Here is a 17,210-nt window from a genome sequence, read left to right as displayed (position 1 = left end):
AAAGAAATATAAATGATGTTTCTCCCCCGCCTGCTGGCTTTAGCTCCTTTTTTTTTTTTTTTTTGCTAGCTGACGTGGCACAGACTTCTCCAAAGGTCACATTCATCCATACTAACTTTCTAGCACCATAAAAGCCACTGATTTGCCTACGAAATATGAAGGCTTCTCACTGCTTCTTTATTCAATGATACAAGCAATCAGTCTTCACTGTATGTTTTAATGATTTGTGCATTCATCTATATTCACTTTGTCTGTCATTCTGTATTAGTTACCAATACTGTTCCATCCTGTCAACTGACTGTTAATTCCACCCTGTTGTAATTTTAAAATTAAGAACATATATACTCACGATCCACAAATGAGGTAAAGAGCATGCGGAAACGGCTAAGTCTGCTGCTCTCATCGGCCCACATGCGCACGACGCCTACCCCAGTATCCAGCATCACGTCATTGGCCACCGTGCTGCAGAACTTCGCTTTCAGGTTCTCAATGGCGCTGCTGCCATCATACACGGCAACAAAGTTCTTCTTGCACTCATTTGAGTGCTCCATCTGGTACTCGAGGAAGCGAAGGTATATCTGCAGGGATGAACCAACGTTTAACAAATGCATCAGCTAGATTCTGCAAAATGCAGACTCAAACAAGACAAGGATACAGCAAATTGTGAAAAAGGAATTTTGAGAGAAAAGGAAAATACTGCTGTAGTTTGGTCAGACACAAACTGAACTGTCCTGATCTACGGGAACTGCTTACTGAGAAGAAGAAGAAGAAGAAGAAGAAAGAGATCCTGGCTATGTTTTCTTGTAAGATGTAGGCACAAAAGATTACAAAAAAGTTACCCCTCACAACTCTAATGACTTATCTACATGCTTTGTAGTCATTCATTCCTCTGCCAAGTTCTTTAGGGATGTTTTTTTTACCCTGCTAAGTGTTCTGGTCTGCTTAGCAGGGATGAACCAACGTTTAACAAATGCATCAGCTAGATTCTGCAAAATGCAGACTCAAACAAGACAAGGATACAGCAAATTGTGAAAAAGGAATTTTGAGAGAAAAGGAAAATACTGCTGTAGTTTGGTCAGACACAAACTGAACTGTCCTGATCTACGGGAACTGCTTACTGAGAAGAAGAAGAAGAAGAAAAAGATCCTGGCTATGTTTTCTTGTAAGATGTAGGCACAAAAGATTACAAAAAAGTTACCCCTCACAACTCTAATGACTTATCTACATGCTTTGTAGTCATTCATTCCTCTGCCAAGTTCTTTAGGGATGTTTTTTTTACCCTGCTAAGTGTTCTGGTCTGCTTAGCGCAGGTGAGTGTGTAATCCCCGGGCCATCTGAATGCCGTTTTCTTCCCTCAGTCTTATTACTTGCTGATTCGGCTCTACCACCATTTCTGCATGATTGGCCTAATACTTGCTGCTGCTGCATTGCTAATTTGAGCTCTTGAAAAGTTTTCTCAGCAGAAAAAGGGTCAGGGGGGCCTGATGGCCTCCTGTGGTCTCGTCAGGCCCTGGTTTTAGGTGCTCATATATCTGCCCATGGCAGAAGAGCAGGGTCATCTCATTTGATGAACTGTGCTAGTAAAGAAGAAGCGAAGAGGGTCACCTTGGACTGTGGAGGGGCACGGATGGTCCAGATGCAGTCCAACGCATCTCCATTTATTATTTTATCCTCTTCTTCCACCTGACTGGAGCGGATGACTCCATCTGTACCACTGATCTCAAACTGGCAATCTGCCGAAGGAAAAAGTTGGAAGCGGGAAAATACAGGGAAGAGAGTAATTAAGAAAAGAGAAAAGCGGCTATAGCAAAAAAATGACTGCAAATTGGAGGCAAATAGAGGGTTTTTTGGAGAAAACAGAAATGGAAAGTCCGACAAGAGACAGAGTCAGATAGGCAGCATAAGACCAACAGAGAGAGGGAGGAGTGGAGGATGTCAGTAGCAGATAGCCTGCAGCCTGCCGCAGAGAATAGAAAGCACTTGAGATGGAATTGAAGTGGGGGGTGAAAATATTGAGGGGCTTACCTGGAATTGGATTTAGCAATCCACCGACGTGCAAATGAAAATCTGGGTCTGAAATGATAAGACAGATATCGCATTACCCAGATAGCACACGCTGGAAATCCCATGCTCCAAACGTGCATTAGAATCCAGTTTAAGTGAGCTGTGGGTTCTGCAGTGCAAAGATCTGCCGTTTGATCTAATAAACAGCATTTAATGTTTGTCTTATTTGACCTTAAGAGCACACAACATCTGAAAGTCTTGAAGCTACTGCATCTGAACGGGATTTGGCCCAGAATTTGAATGCCTAAAAATCAAATGAATCAAGTAGATGTATTTGTATTCAAAGTATAAGAACAGCATAACGGCAACAGCAAACTTATATTAATATATTATATTAACACGAATATTTCCTACACTGAAAAATGTTAACTTAAAAATTGTACTTCATGTGTTAATCTCTAGTTAAATAGGTTTTATTCAAGTAACGAATTTCAAATAAAAATAACATCAATGAATCAACCTAAACACATTAAATTAAACCAACAAAAGTCAATTCAAAGATTAAATCAGGTAGAAATAACTCCTTAGGTTAACAGATTTCGACTTTTTTCAGTGTATAATAGTGGCCATAAAACATAAAATAGTTATCAGAAGTTGGCCATTGAGAATTATTACAAACTTGATTGCTGTGAAATCTAATTTACATGAAGAAGGTGGTCACATTTATATGCGAAGGTAATTAATTTGAACAGAATGGAATCCGATCCCCAACTGCTTAAATCACTGGATTCAGGCACATTTACTGAATACAAATTCCTGTTTGTGCACAACATACATCAAGTCAGACAGACAAACAATTCTGCAATGTGAAACAGGCAAGCAAGGATTCTTTACAAGGTCTACAGCATCAAGGCCATCTCTTTAAATTCAGAATGCATTTATGAAGCTCAAATATACCAAACTTCCTGCTTTCACTGTCTGGGTTACCTGCTATAAAAGTGTATTTGACGCGGAAACCTAAGCCTTCAAGCTCCTCGTCACTAGTGAATTTGATCCACATGAAGCGGCCCGTGGAGGTGACCATGCCTGGACTCTTTGGCCCACAGAAGCGATCAATAAGAGGGGAGAAACCAAAGGGACCATCCCTTATCTCAATATGGTCAAAGCGGCACTCGAAGGAAGGTTCAATATAGTATGTTTTGTCAAAGGCCAGCTGAATTCTCTGCCGAGGGAGAGCTGCAGGAGAGAGGGAATCGAGAATGAAAGAGCAAACATTATATTTAGTTTATAAATGTGGAGTATGTGACACTGTAACCTGTGCTGGAGGAAGCCATTGCCTATTCTGCAGGATGCCTTCCATAAATTGAGCTAACACAATAATGCTACATATAATATGCCAGACACACACACACACACACGTCTGGTTTGCTATCCTTGTGGGGACTCTCCATAGGCGTAATGGTTTTTCTATTGTACAGACCGTATTTTCTATTGCCCTACACCAACCCTACACCTAAACCTACCCCTCACAGGAAACTTTGTGCATTTTTAGATTTTCAAAAAACTTCATTCTGTGTGATTTATTAGCTTGTTTACCCGTGGGGACCTCAATTTAGGTCCCCACCGTGACACGAGTCCCCATGAGTCTGTGTGTATTCAGGTTTAAGTCCCCACCAGAATAGAAAAACAGGTACACACACACACACACACAGAATATTTATCAAAATGAACAATACAGATTTCACATCCACATTACATCCATTGTCCACATTATGAACAGACAGTCTACTACAAATTAAGATAAACTCTCTTTCATTACCCTGTTGAAAGAACTTGATAGACCATTATGTTGCAATACACACTTCATTTGAATTAAATTTGATTTATTAATATGAATACAGAAATGTCCACAGTAATCTCCAATTTGTGTTGTACAATAAATGCACAAAACATGTAGTACAAAGAAGCAGCCACTATCCACTAACTACATTTTGAATATAGGTCACCTGCTCGAGGCACAACAACCATAATCATATCAGACTCGGAAACAAATAACCAATGTCACTGTTGATTTAGGTTTGTTGCTGCTGCTTGCATTAAAACCACAGACTCTGCATATTGTACAGTTATTTATCAAGGAAAAAATAGCTTCTCTCTGTTATACATGTAAAGGCATGCAAATAAATATGCACAGGATTATTACTATAAATTCAGTTAAATAAGTTACTAGGGCAAATTAAGGTAATTTGGGAAATTGGGTAATGTGGAAACTTGACTAAGCTCCGACGATGTACATTTTTCTCCATCACATGCAAGTGTTTGTTAAAACTGTCATACTCAAAGTTGTCTTACTCCTTGATCTGAGGTGACAATCACATTAAGCTTCATAGGTCGAAAGGATTGAAAACTGAAATCCAGCCTATAGTAACCACATTTATTTATTCTACAAAAATAAATAAAAACAAAAATAAATGCTTATATCTCATATAAAATGATGATTTGAAAAGTTACATATATATGTTTTCTTCAAAAGACTGATGCATCTGTCAGAATGTATTTGAGTGTAAGTAAATTTGCTTCGTCCACAGGGGGCGCTCTCGCACCGCTTCAAATACTTTTATGCCAGTACAAAATTGTCATCCGCACTTCTATAGAGTTATACTGAGATGCACCAGCAGATAGGATGTTGTTAAGACAATATAATTACTGTTGTATATACCATAATAATAATGAGAAGAGTTCTTAAGTACCTAGAGGCAAAATACAACACTCCTATATAAGCAAACACTGTTGACTTGAGGCAGACATCAATCACGCTGTCATTAACAATTACAGTCTGACATCTAACAGCTGAAGAATAGCCGGAGAAGCAGCTTTCATTTGCTTTTAGGGAGGTTACCTTCTAGGACGTACACACACTCCTTGTTGGGTGGATAGGAGTTAGGATAGTTTGGAGATGTAAACAGGCCTCCATTGATATTCCGGGTCCACTGGCCGCACTGCACCGCGTTAAACAGAGATTCACCCGCATTCTGCGCCTCTGTGAGAACAGAGAGATGAAGGGGGGATAACAGACAGAATATGACATTTGTTTAACCAAAATAAACTAAAATGCAACTAAGATTAGCAATCACTGAAACAGTGTGAAGAGACAGTATTTTTGCAGAGGGTAACAGTCATCATCAACAGCTGACCATACAATCTGATACTGATTTGAGTAAGAATTTGAACATATTTATTTTTAGCTTACAAAGAAAGATTCATACAAAAACAAATTTCAACCCTAGGTGCACTAGTCTGATCACAGGAAGCATTTCTTTTGCATTTTTTATGAGTTTAAAACTCTACATTTACTGGCCAGTTTATCCACAAACTGTTGAGACACTGAAAGCAAAAAGAGCTGCACAGAAACCCTCTGCAAGCGCCTAGTGCAAAAATGTGTACAGATAGGACTGTCACAGGTGACAATTCAGATATGAGTGTGATAATGCGCGAGTCATACCTTTAATTTTCTGTGCCAGGGCAAATCCCTCTTCTATTACAACGAGGAGAACCCAGGCTGGAAACAAAAGTGAGCAAGAGCATGTCAAATGTTAGCACACAAAAATAGGCATGTGACATCATATTTTAGCAACAATCGTGCCCTTCATCTGACATGATGTTCAGGACACCCGTATACAAGACTGGAAAATACAATATCAGTACTGTAAAATAACCATACCGGAAATGACTTGGTTCTGAAGTATTCTGACTACAGCACAGGAAATATGCACAGAATCTGACTGATCCAGTCTCGTCTCTCTTGTCTGAAAACGACTGTTCTAACAGTTATGATTCATTGTGCAGCAGAGGCAAAGGCCATGGGCGATGTGAGCACCCAGACACGAGCACATTGATCACCCCAAACTCCGCTATCACTCTCCAAGCCCCGCATCTGGACAGGAACACATCTAGCAGACTGATCAAACGTTGAAGATCTTTGTCATGTCATAACACGTATGACAAATAATAAAAATAATAGCGTTTCCATGACTTTCCAAAAGAGGAAAACATATGGAGAGATTTATTATGGCATTTAGAAAGGAGATGTGACCTTTACATTCACCTCCATAGACAACCTATTAGAAACACCCTTGCAGCAGTTTCTTTGTAATTTGATGCCAAAGTAACATAACACAAAGTATAGTGTTATGAATGTACATTGTTTAATTAAAATAAATATAAAAAAAGCTTTGCTAGATGTGCAATGTTAATGTCTGTGGAAACATGTCATCAAAGTCAGTCCATAACTTTCTGCTTTCTGTTTAAGAGGTTTGTCTCATGCAAGAAGCATCGTCGTTTGGCGCCCCAGCATTGTTAGTTAATCATCAACTATTTTTAAGACATTTTATTCAAGGTCCTGTGATATGTGTAACGTGTACATTTATAAGTAATAAAAGCAATGACAGTAGGCTTAATTATGGCAATGCACTGTTGTCTTAAGGCAGTGTTTCTCAACCCTGGACCTGGGCGCCCCCCAACACTGCTCATTTTGTATGTCTCCCTTATCTGACACACCCATTTCAGGTCCTGGAGTTTCTTCTAATGAGCTAATGAGTTGAATCAGGTGTGTTTGATTAGGGAGACACACAAAATGTGCAGTGTTGGGGGGCGCCCAGGACCAGGGTTGAGAAACACTGTCTTAAGGGAAAGCACTCAAGCCATAGATATGTATAGGTAGATTCCTCATTAGCGACTGTTTCTATGGGCCGCTAAAATACACAAAGACTATAGAATACCCAAGACGCGTCACTTGTATAGTTTTGAATGGGGGAAAATGCAATGTTCAACATGGCCACTCTATCAAAGGAAGCCCTACCTTTTGAGTAAAGGAGACAATCGTTAATCGGTAAAGTCATTGCGTCACTGCAGCTGCCGTTAGAAGTCCCGGTTGCTATAGAAACAGTCAGCGTTCTGAGACGCACACTCAGGACTGTGCATGTGCATTGGCTGGTCTAGCCTGAAAAATAAGCTTTTTTTTTTACACTATTGGAGCATAAGAAACAACATATATGAGACAATTGTTGTCAGATTTCAATGGTGATTTCAAATATGAAAATGAATCATAAGCTTGACGAACAGTTTTGAAGAATTTGTTGTTTCCCCATTCAAAGAGATAGGAGCTCCACTTGCATGCCCGAGAGGCGTTTCAAATATGGCCGCCGAGTGAAATGACTTGCCTTTAAAGGGACTTTGCTACACGTAGACTGCGCAGAATTGTGGCATCTTCTAATACTCATTGATTATTATGGTGAGTGATGTCAAGTTGACCATTGCAAGATGGCGGATGCGTCTACGTCAGGGGTGCCCAAACTCGGTCCTGGAGGGTCGATGTCCTGCAGAGTTTAGATCCAACTCCAATTAGGCACACCTGAACCAGCTAATCAAGCTCTTACTAGGCATACTATAAACTTCCCGGCAGGTGTGTTGAGGCAAGTTGGAGCTAAACTCTGCAGGACACCGGCCCTCCAGGACCGAGTTTGGGCACCCCTGGTCTACGTGCTTGGAGCGGTAAAATGAGGAATCTACCTATACATATCTATGTCTCAAGCGGCAATTTGTTGCTATGGTAACCAGGTAAACGCGATGTCTGTTCGCCAGTGTCAGAGATTAGGTGCGTCCCAAATCACGTACTTATGCACTATTCTATGACGTTTTGTAGTATAAATAGTGCGAGTAGTGCGTTCACACTGAAAATTCCAAAAAGAAAAAGTGCACTTTAAATCCCCAGATGATGCACTTAAATAACCGAAAAAATGAAGTGTGGAATATTGGACACTTCATGCACTCAATTGTCACAGCTTTAATTACGTACCGAAGTGGGAGGGGCTATCAGACTCTGATTATGAATGACAAAATAACCTTATGTAATTCATACTATACATGGTTGAGTACAGAGTGCATAAGTACATAGTGTATAAGTGCATAGTGTATAGTGTGTCATTTGGGATGCAGCTAATGTCTTGCTATTGGGAGATGAGATGGTCTGTATTACTTACTATTGGAGAAAGCGTAATTAAACCAATCACATTACAGCCTTGGCGTCACCGAATTTCAGTCAGAGTTGTGCGACACTCAATCGTCGTTTATGGATAGGAATAAATGAGAAGTGCTGTAAGCTGTATCCCACCTGTCGCAAAAAGTCAGTGACTTCTCTTATAAAATGGCATTTTTTTTCGGTGTAAACTCTAAAAATAGTTAAATCCAAAAGTATTGTTTAGTGTAAAACATGTTGAAGATTAGCCGATAGGCTGTCCATTCATTAAATGATAAGTTGTTTCCTCTAAAAAGCTGTTTATTCAATGCAGTTAAGCCTCTCCTCCATTGACATCCATTTAAAAAAAACGGCCTCTGGTCTCCTTCCCACGTACTGCCAAAGCGGAAGCGTTAGCATTAGCCGTTACGCTTTTTTTGCTAAAGGTTTCAGGCTTGCCTTCTAGTGGCTTTGCCAGCATTTCCAAGGTTGTGGCCTACAGATTAAACGGAAGTGATGAATTCAACATAGACAATATCCATGTACCGTGAAGTCATAATCCAATAAGCCCAATTCCCTTCTGTCACTGTAAAAATGGCAATAATGATATTAAAGAATTAAATTTGAAAGTATCTTTATTCTGCATGGCCAGCGTTTCAAAGCTCCTGAGGTGACCCAAAAGACAATTCCGCCTGACGGCTTGGGCTGAACCTCAACAGACTGCACTGCTAAAATGTCCTACTACTTTCTACACGCCTAAATGATTGACATATCTGGATTAGCTTGACCTGAAATAACACAACATCGGTGTAGATTCATTTGCTAACAATAAAGTGAAAAGTCTAAGATGACAATGTCCATCTTATAAAGCCGCTCCCGCTAAAGACAGAACCATTTCATGTCTTGAAGAGATGTCAGACAAACACACATGAAAGATGAACTGAAGAGCTCTCTGGGGATCCTTTATCTTATGTGATATGAGGCCAACAAAAATCTTTTTAAATAGCCCACAACTTGAATCTAAATGCAAATGGAAATGCAAAAGTTTTTAGAGTAGCTTAATTAAATCGAGTTTTGTCCTTAAAATGAGGATGGCAACAGTGGCTCCAGATCTCACGCAGGATCTGATTTTCTGCATGAATTATCCTGCGTGCTGTCTGGTTTCAAATGAACACACATCTGGGTTGAGCCCCATGGGACGAAGCGTTAAAATGTTATGATATATCTGAGCAATGTGTCCATACACAAACCCAAACAAATCTCATTAGGAAGGGAAAAAATAATAACTTTTTAGCCTATTATATAAAACTTTATATATAACTTTATCACTTTATTATAACTTTAATTGACCAAAGAGATTCACTAGCTATTTTCGACTGAGTAAATGAACTGTATAGCCTGTAATGTCATTTGAATTAAATGCGGCACTTTACTGTATTTAAAGTTAAAGACAGGTGACAATTTCCCAGTAGTATATCGAGATCTGTAAATGCCTCAAACTAATTACTCATACTGATGTTAAATACTACATATCTCTTTCATTCCTTTACACAAACTGACTTTGTTTCTTTAGTTTGAGTTTCTCCAAGGCCACCACACTCAAATTAAGCCAAACAAAAATAAGAAACAGACACAGTTGGATTAATTGTCACAGTCAATTGCAATGCAAGAATCAACAATTATTTGGCTGTAATTCAAATGTGTTATAGAGCAGTTGAGGGGAAGTTAATTTAGGTTGGTGTGAAATTTGGCCATCATCTTGCACATTCATCCAAAACATATAACTGGTGAGATTAGGATTTATTTTGGAGGTTTATCATCTTCTGGAACCTTAATTCATAGACATGTGGTCACATTTTATATGACAGTGTTCACATTGCCTTGTGATTGCACAAACGCGAAGTAATAGTAGTGAACAACATATAGGCAAATATATCTATTTTAGTAGTCTGCTACATTAATTATATTGCTATATTAATGATAGGCCTATTGATTTGTATGTTGCTATATTAATTAATTATCTATAATGTATAACATTTACACTGCTATACAAAGCGTTACCACATTTTTTTTTGGGGGGGGGGAATGTTACTTACAACATGTTTTCTTATTTGTAGAGATCTGAGTTAATTAGCTAATTGGGAGCTACAGAAAATAGGAAAAAAGAAGCATCTCAATATGTCTTTCGCCATATACATTTGCTTAAACCTCGATGTCACGGTTCATCAGCAGAGAGGGTCATGAAGGCTAGGGAGCAGCAGCTCGAGCTCCAGATGTGGCACGCGGGAGCTGTTACTTCAGCACTCTCGCGCCGCTTCTGCAAATGCCACGCGCTCACGCGGCGAAGTTGCACGAGACGCTGCAGAAATCTAATGCAACTCGCCTTGTGCTCCAGTGACTATACAGCTTTCAACGTCCAAATGACCAATTCGGATGGCTAACAATGACAAAATACATTTCCCGTCATATAAACGACCAACGGCGTAATGAAAATGAAGCAAATAACGAATAGAAATCAATTAGCCATATTTCCTTTTACACACGCGATATATAGCTAATGAACAAAAGCACACCTGTAGGTGGCGACGCGATTGTTAGCCCTGAAAACTGCAACTTGCTATTTCTGCTCTATGAACGTTGAGCTGTATTTGTTTTGCTGCTTTGTTGCAGCAACGTTCATAAAGGAACAAACCCACGCTGTGTTGTCAGGCACAAAATTAATAAACGTTTGCTGAAACTCACCTCTGTGCATTTCCTCTCGTTGTGAATACCGCTGCTTCCACCTTGGTGAGCTGTGAAGGCGAGCTTTTATCTGTCCATTTGACCAGACCTACAAATCCCAATTTTTCTTCGATCTCGTTAATCCCATTTCTCAAGCTGGAAAGAACCACTGTATTCCTTACGAAGAACACGCACCTCAAGTCCGCCTGACAGGTTGTAAATGACTGATTTTATAATCCTGTTGAGAAATGCGCTTTGTAAATCCTCATGCAGTGTATCACCTTTCAGATAGGCGACGCGGAGAGTCCGGGGAGAACTGAGGTGATCGCACTAAACGAGGCTCATTTGAGTTTCGGGCGCTGCTCGCTTGAATGAGCAGCCTGTACGCATGCGCAGTTCACCAGAATAAGACGCGGAGAGCGCGGTCAAGTTAAGGTGACGTGAATCGCCACGGCCGCAGCATCAAGAGTATTGGTTTATTCTTTATTGAAGAGCATTGAACAGAGTATTGAACAGCCCCAGTCATGAGCTCATTTAAGTCATTTGACGATTGTCTAGTGATAACACACCACGCACGTATGAACCTTGTGAATACAAATCGGTTTTTTTTTCCCCAGAGTACAAGAGGTGATGAATTCATTGCCGATGGCTAGTATCTTCTGACTCATCTGCTATATCTTCTGGAGATGTATCCGAAATGTAAGTGAATTTCAAATCAACCAAAAACAACTTGAGGCAAACGGATCAGATAATAAAGCATTTGGTCATGTTTATTGTCAATACAACATTCCAAAAGACAAAACAGCATTTCAACGCAACCAAAAACACATTGAGAGTGATTCATTAATAATTAAAACTGAGCACAGATGCACAACCTGCTAGGACCAATATGCACCTGACCAGAAACAATGAGTGAAAACCATAGACAATTGCATGCCAGTTAATATGCGAGTTTAGTATGCAGCTGTACTGTGGTTTGACAATTGAATTTTCCTTTTAAAGTGAAATCACTTAATGTGCATATAGTGCACCATAACAACACCATTTTTAAAGGTAAAAGAGATTCGCATATAAATCATTGCATGGATCAAAGCATGTGTCAGATATATACAGCCAAGAACAAAACCCTTCACACTGAACATTCTTCAGCAGCACATAATTAATTTCCAGTGTTTTAAAAACATGTAAAAGCAATAAATAATACCACTTTGAAACTGATAACAGTGCCTTACAATTGGAAAGAAGACATACACAGAGGGAATTACTAGAATGCAAACAGAGGATAGTGCATACAGAAACCACAACAGCAACCTGCTTTATGTTGACTACGAGCAATTAGGATTGGGGACTTGACTTCCTATATAATATTGATATCCAGTGTCAAGTTAATGAATCAAAACACTAAACTCGCTGTGAAATCATTTGGATGTGGTTGGCACTGAGTGTTGACAGTTAAAGCAATACTTTATTGTGAAAGAATAATACCATATTTAATTTTTTTGGGTCCCATACAGCTAAATGCCTAATAAAATCAGTTTGCAGAGGACACCTTTGTTAACAAGGGGCCTCATGTAGCGCTTGAAGTCAAAGCGTTTATTTAGTAAAGACTAAAGAGGTTCAGTGAAGTGAAAGAACTATCACTCAGTCACATTCATAGACATAAAGGCTGACAATTAATTACGTCCTTCAAAACACATGACATAAAACTTGAAACAAAACAAACAAGAAGGGAAAATTACCGGTTTTGTTTCTGCCCACTTGACATTTACCAGATACTTTAACAATACAGAAAAATAAAGAAAGAGTTTTAAAATAACATGTTTATCCCAAACCAAAGTACAAAAAAATGGCACCAAACAGTTCTCTCTTCTCAATGTGCAAACGTCAATATGCGTTTAGGATCATGTAAACAAACTTGACAGAAACATATCTCTCCTCTTCAGAAGTCAACAGATCCAGAGAGACACATCACTGTTCAAACTATTCATATTTAGATGGAGTTCTCTGATTTCAGACATTATTTATTGCATAAAATGCTCCAGTGTGGAAAAAAAAAGTGAAAATAAATAAACCACTGAAATGAAAGAAGAACCGATCTTCTCAGTGTTTACCCACAACGCTCTCTCTCCAATTTCTCACATGGCATCAAAATGGAAGCGATGGGCCTCCTGTCTCTTCTCCCGGTCATCTGCTTTCTGTAACACACAAACAATCAAAGGTTGCTACATGCTGTAACTTCACGGTCCTGATAGCAGTCCGGAGAAGCTGGGACTCGCACGTTAACCGTGCCAGTGAGTTGAATGCAAACACAATACAATGGAGTTTGATACATTGGGAGAGGAAAAGAACAGACACACAGAGAGAGAGACATACAGACAGACAGACAGATAACTCATTACACACACAATGGCACACTTTACCACAGTGAAATGCCTCTGTGTGCAATCAAAGATAGAGCCAACACCAGACACTTGCTGCCTGAGACTGATAATAACACACACTGCCCAGCCTGGAGTGTGTGTGTGTGTGCGCACTCAGTGATTATCCTCTCTCGGTGATGGCAAAAACGATGTCTATTCTCAGCTAGTATGAGTGACTCACGCACCGGGACCCTCTGTGAAACACTTGTGAATTGGCTCTCCTGTTCCATAAGGGTCACTTGGATGTATTTTTAGCTTTAGGTGTGTCGTTTTCCACCTAGTAACTGTGGAAAGCAAATCGCTCATAAGCCAAATGGCAAATCAGTTAAGAAAAAAAGCAATGTGCCAGACAGATACAAGAAGGGATTATTTTCCTTTTCAAAAGGACTTTATATCTCACAGACCATGCAAAAGGAGCCTGAGGCTTTGACTGAGCGCTGTCAAGCCCTACGCTATCTGCTCAGGAGCATCCAGATGATATCTATTCACAAGATATACCACTATGTGTCGGATTTTTCCACATGATACAGTGCCGAGTCACATCAACATCACTATTCGCCGTCTTTCATTGCCATAATTGAGGGTTGTAGCGCAAATGAAGATGTGAGATACATATCTACGGGTTCATCCTCATTTCAGGTCCATTTAAGTGTGTTCAGTGAGTCATAGGCCAGTCACAGACTCATTGATTACCCTGTCATGAGTGCTCGACTTAATTACATAGTCAGTGATAAAAATAGCCCATACGCTCCTTCAAGCTCAGGATTACTAAACAGCAAGACTTGCAGTTGTAGCATATCTGACCATTTTATTTCTTCCAGCAGCAGCCTATAAGTAATAGTAATAGTCTCTGTCAGATCAGCTGCCAGCAATTTAATGATGCAACTTCACATGGAAAAAAAAGTGGAAAGTTCACAGTTTCCTCGTGCTCTTTTTTTCCATCCGACATTTCTGTATTATGTTTTTGTTGCAGAAATGTAACTTGCATTCCTCCGCCACACATTGGGTTTGAAGTGTGCTCTCCAACAAGCACACCACAAGGCGCTAACATGCTTGAACATATATATGTACATAAAAACAGGTACTGATGGCAACATATAGTACAGCATCTATGAAACGGACAGGCTGACATTCACATAACCCACACACATCCGCAGTCTCCCGCACGGAGGAGGATTAGACACAGTCATGTTGCCTGTGAGGTAGGGATATGTCGGTATCAAATTTTCATGTTGCGATTGATTGCTAATGCTTTTATCACGGTATCTTTCACGCAGCATACAGCGGTGTTGTGCATTTTGACCAGTTGATGGGAAAAGCATTCTTAAAATGCATTCAAAATTCGGAATAATTTGTAATATATAATTATTCACGGTATTTAGAAGTGCCCACGATAACAATATCGTGCATATTCATTACCGTGATATATCGCATTACCGAATTACGGCAACTATGAGACAATCTACTGTGAGGCAATTCTATAAAGACCTTTCTTTCCATGTCAAAATCATGCTCTCCTTTTATAATTCAATAAACAGATCAATATTACATTATTTATTTGAATAAATTCTGGTGCCTGTTTTGCCCTCAAATCTCATTCTTCTAATTTTTAATCATAACTGGATCTTCTGGATTTCATCCACATAAACCCATCCCTTTCTTACAATCAATTGCAAGCTCACATTCAGTTGTGCCTCCATCCAACAAACCGTTGGACTGAACCAAGTCCCTGTCTGATTTGATAATCAGTTTCAAAATATGTATGTCAAAATATATGTTTTTATGAAAATATGTTTTCAGTTGCAACTTTAAAATTCTGGGCGATACCAAAAAAGTCAATGCTTATTTAATTTTAATTAACTGATAAATGACTGATATTAAAATGTATGCTTTTTGTATTAAAAAGCACAATTAAATACCCAATATCGACCAATTTATAAAAGAAAAACACATGGTGCAACTGTATGTCTCTAGTTCTTTTTGAGTAATTGAGATGATGTAGTAGAAAAGGAAAAAAAAAAGAAAGAAAACCGCTTTCCCTTATCATGTCTTAACAAATTTCTTCAGGTATTTCTTTAAGTGAGGACATCTACACTTTCCTGTGACATTGAGCAGGATGAAGAGAGGAGCCTGAGGCAAAAAGGAAATACTGTGTCTTATCTTCCTCTAATATCGCGCCCCTTCCACTGGGATGCAAATGGAACAGTCCGCAGAAATGGAGCTGAATCCTCTCCAAATGCTATTTTCACAGGCACTACAGGTTGCCCTCTCTTATCTACTAAAGCCACTTCAATTACAAGCTGTCATGGGGGGCAATGAAGATGGAGGGCACAGATAAAAAGAGAGAGAGAAAAACGCTTTGTATATCTGATGTTTTAAGCTGTGTCCAAAGAGAACATGCATTTTCATGAGGGGTCACACGAGTGTGCAAGTCAATCTGTGCAACATGACTGACATTTCCACTGCTTCGTAATGGCATGCGCTCATTCTTATCCTGAAATTTCATGCAAGCACATTTACACAAATGCAGCTCTATGATTAGAAGCAGAACATGTTTGGGGAGTTGTGCTATATTTGGATTGCGAGAAGCTGCAATAAATGGAGAGAGTTGCAGAAAAAGCGAGCGATAATGTGTTACAGTCTGGTAATGTAGCAACATGCGATAATAGACCACCTGCAGCCTACACGGCTCACAGCATCAGTTGTGCAGAGAAAAACAGGGCTGCGGAGCTTCTCTCAGACAGGCGGAGGAGAACGGCCCGCTTCCTGACCTTTTAATAGCTGAATAAGTGAGCAATGCGAATCGTCACCTGAACATGTGCATCAGGAAAGCCCATGCTCCATCAAGCAGTCATCAAGACAAAGAGCCAAAATACTCCCTCTCTAGGCCTTCCTTCAGCCTCTCTCTTCCCTTTTGTCAAATCTATAATTGCAGGGCTGAGGAAGAGAGATATGGAGCCAGCATGTTATTTTAATGCAGTGTCAACTCCAATGAAGGTTGTGTAGTGGGAAGCGCTTCCCTGAGCAGAGAGCAATTATGGTTTTCAGCGCGCATAATCAGGCACCCACAGCAGATGGCTTTGAGAGAACGCCAACACCAGAACAGCTCTTCACTCCTCGCACACATGTGCACTCATTGCACCGCCAGGACCGCCATAACGCCTTTGAATACATGAACACAAAGAGGCATTCTTAAAAGAATAAAAAGACAAAACAGGTGTCCCAATAAACACCCTGCACACACCTGGGTGGTAGCGGGCAGGTGCATAGGATAGAGTCAAAATAATGAAAAAATGTCGCTATTTAACAAATATTTGCAAGCCTTGACAGTATATAATTATTATTATTATTTTTTTTTTGTACTTTTTTTTTTGTTTGTTTTCTAACATGCATCCAGTGCCAATGGAGTATCACTTGGTATACATTTGCAGATCTACAGGACCCTCCAAAAGTTTGGAAACTCCCTAGGCAAGGGTTTTCGGCAATATCAACATAAATCCTTATCGTTTTGTGAAAAATTTGCATTGATAAAAAGCAACACAAATTACGGGGAATTTATTTATTTTTTGTTCTTTTGGTTGGATTTCTCAACTAGTTCTCAACCAGGGAGTCAGGGCCCACTAGGGGGCCTCAAGATGACTTAAAATTACTCAAAAATTACTTAAAAAAAGACAAAACAACCTTTAAAGGTGTAATAAAATAGAGAGTCAAAAAGATCCACTGTTTTAGAGGTGATTTTGGCGTTTTCTGCTGGTCATTCTGGGAAACTCCAACTGAACACAGCTGAACACCAGCTTGGCCAGGCTGATCTTAAACCAGGGAAATTCTAGAGCTATTTATAAATCAACTCTAAACTGAATGACAAGTCGGCTAATTGTCTTAAAGGTGGGGTAAGTGATTTCTGGTAGCCAATGTTGATATTTCAAATCACCAAAACAAACACGCCCCTACCCCAAAAGGGTCTCGCCCCTATTTTGATAGCTCCGCCCCACACATAAGTATGCAACCTAGGCAACGATTAGTTCTGTGAAACAAAGCAAAACCAATGTTAC

General features: G+C 39.6%; 2 protein-coding genes across 3 annotated transcripts in view; both read right to left on the bottom strand.

Annotated features, from left to right (window-relative positions):
• Positions 1 to 11,033, bottom strand: part of LOC107723137 (neuropilin and tolloid-like protein 2) — a 16,275-nt gene extending 5,242 nt beyond the window's left edge. The window contains exons 1-8 of the mRNA XM_016531665.1: positions 11,020 to 11,033; positions 10,760 to 10,944; positions 5,507 to 5,563; positions 4,904 to 5,044; positions 2,992 to 3,240; positions 2,026 to 2,073; positions 1,606 to 1,733; positions 350 to 578 (exon numbers count right to left, since the gene is read on the bottom strand). Coding sequence (XP_016387151.1) covers positions 350 to 578; positions 1,606 to 1,733; positions 2,026 to 2,073; positions 2,992 to 3,240; positions 4,904 to 5,044; positions 5,507 to 5,563; positions 10,760 to 10,769 — 862 coding nt within the window. The 5' untranslated portion in view covers positions 10,770 to 10,944; positions 11,020 to 11,033. The remainder of the gene's footprint in view (positions 1 to 349; positions 579 to 1,605; positions 1,734 to 2,025; positions 2,074 to 2,991; positions 3,241 to 4,903; positions 5,045 to 5,506; positions 5,564 to 10,759; positions 10,945 to 11,019) is intronic.
• A 449-nt stretch (positions 11,034 to 11,482) lies between these two features.
• The window catches only part of LOC107723136 (T-cell immunomodulatory protein-like), a 129,136-nt gene continuing 123,408 nt past the window's right edge, over positions 11,483 to 17,210 (bottom strand). For both annotated transcript variants that reach the window (XM_016531663.1, XM_016531664.1), the window contains exon 18: positions 11,483 to 12,933. In XM_016531663.1, the coding sequence (XP_016387149.1) occupies positions 12,874 to 12,933 (60 nt within the window). In that variant the 3' untranslated portion in view covers positions 11,483 to 12,873. The remainder of the gene's footprint in view (positions 12,934 to 17,210) is intronic.

The sequence above is a fragment of the Sinocyclocheilus rhinocerous genome, unplaced genomic scaffold (genome assembly GCF_001515625.1).
Source record: "Sinocyclocheilus rhinocerous isolate Xijiao unplaced genomic scaffold, SAMN03320098_v1.1 scaffold725, whole genome shotgun sequence".
NCBI lineage: Eukaryota > Metazoa > Chordata > Actinopteri > Cypriniformes > Cyprinidae > Sinocyclocheilus > Sinocyclocheilus rhinocerous.
The sequence above is the reverse complement of the archived record's forward strand: the minus strand, read 5'-3'. Positions and strand labels throughout refer to the sequence as shown.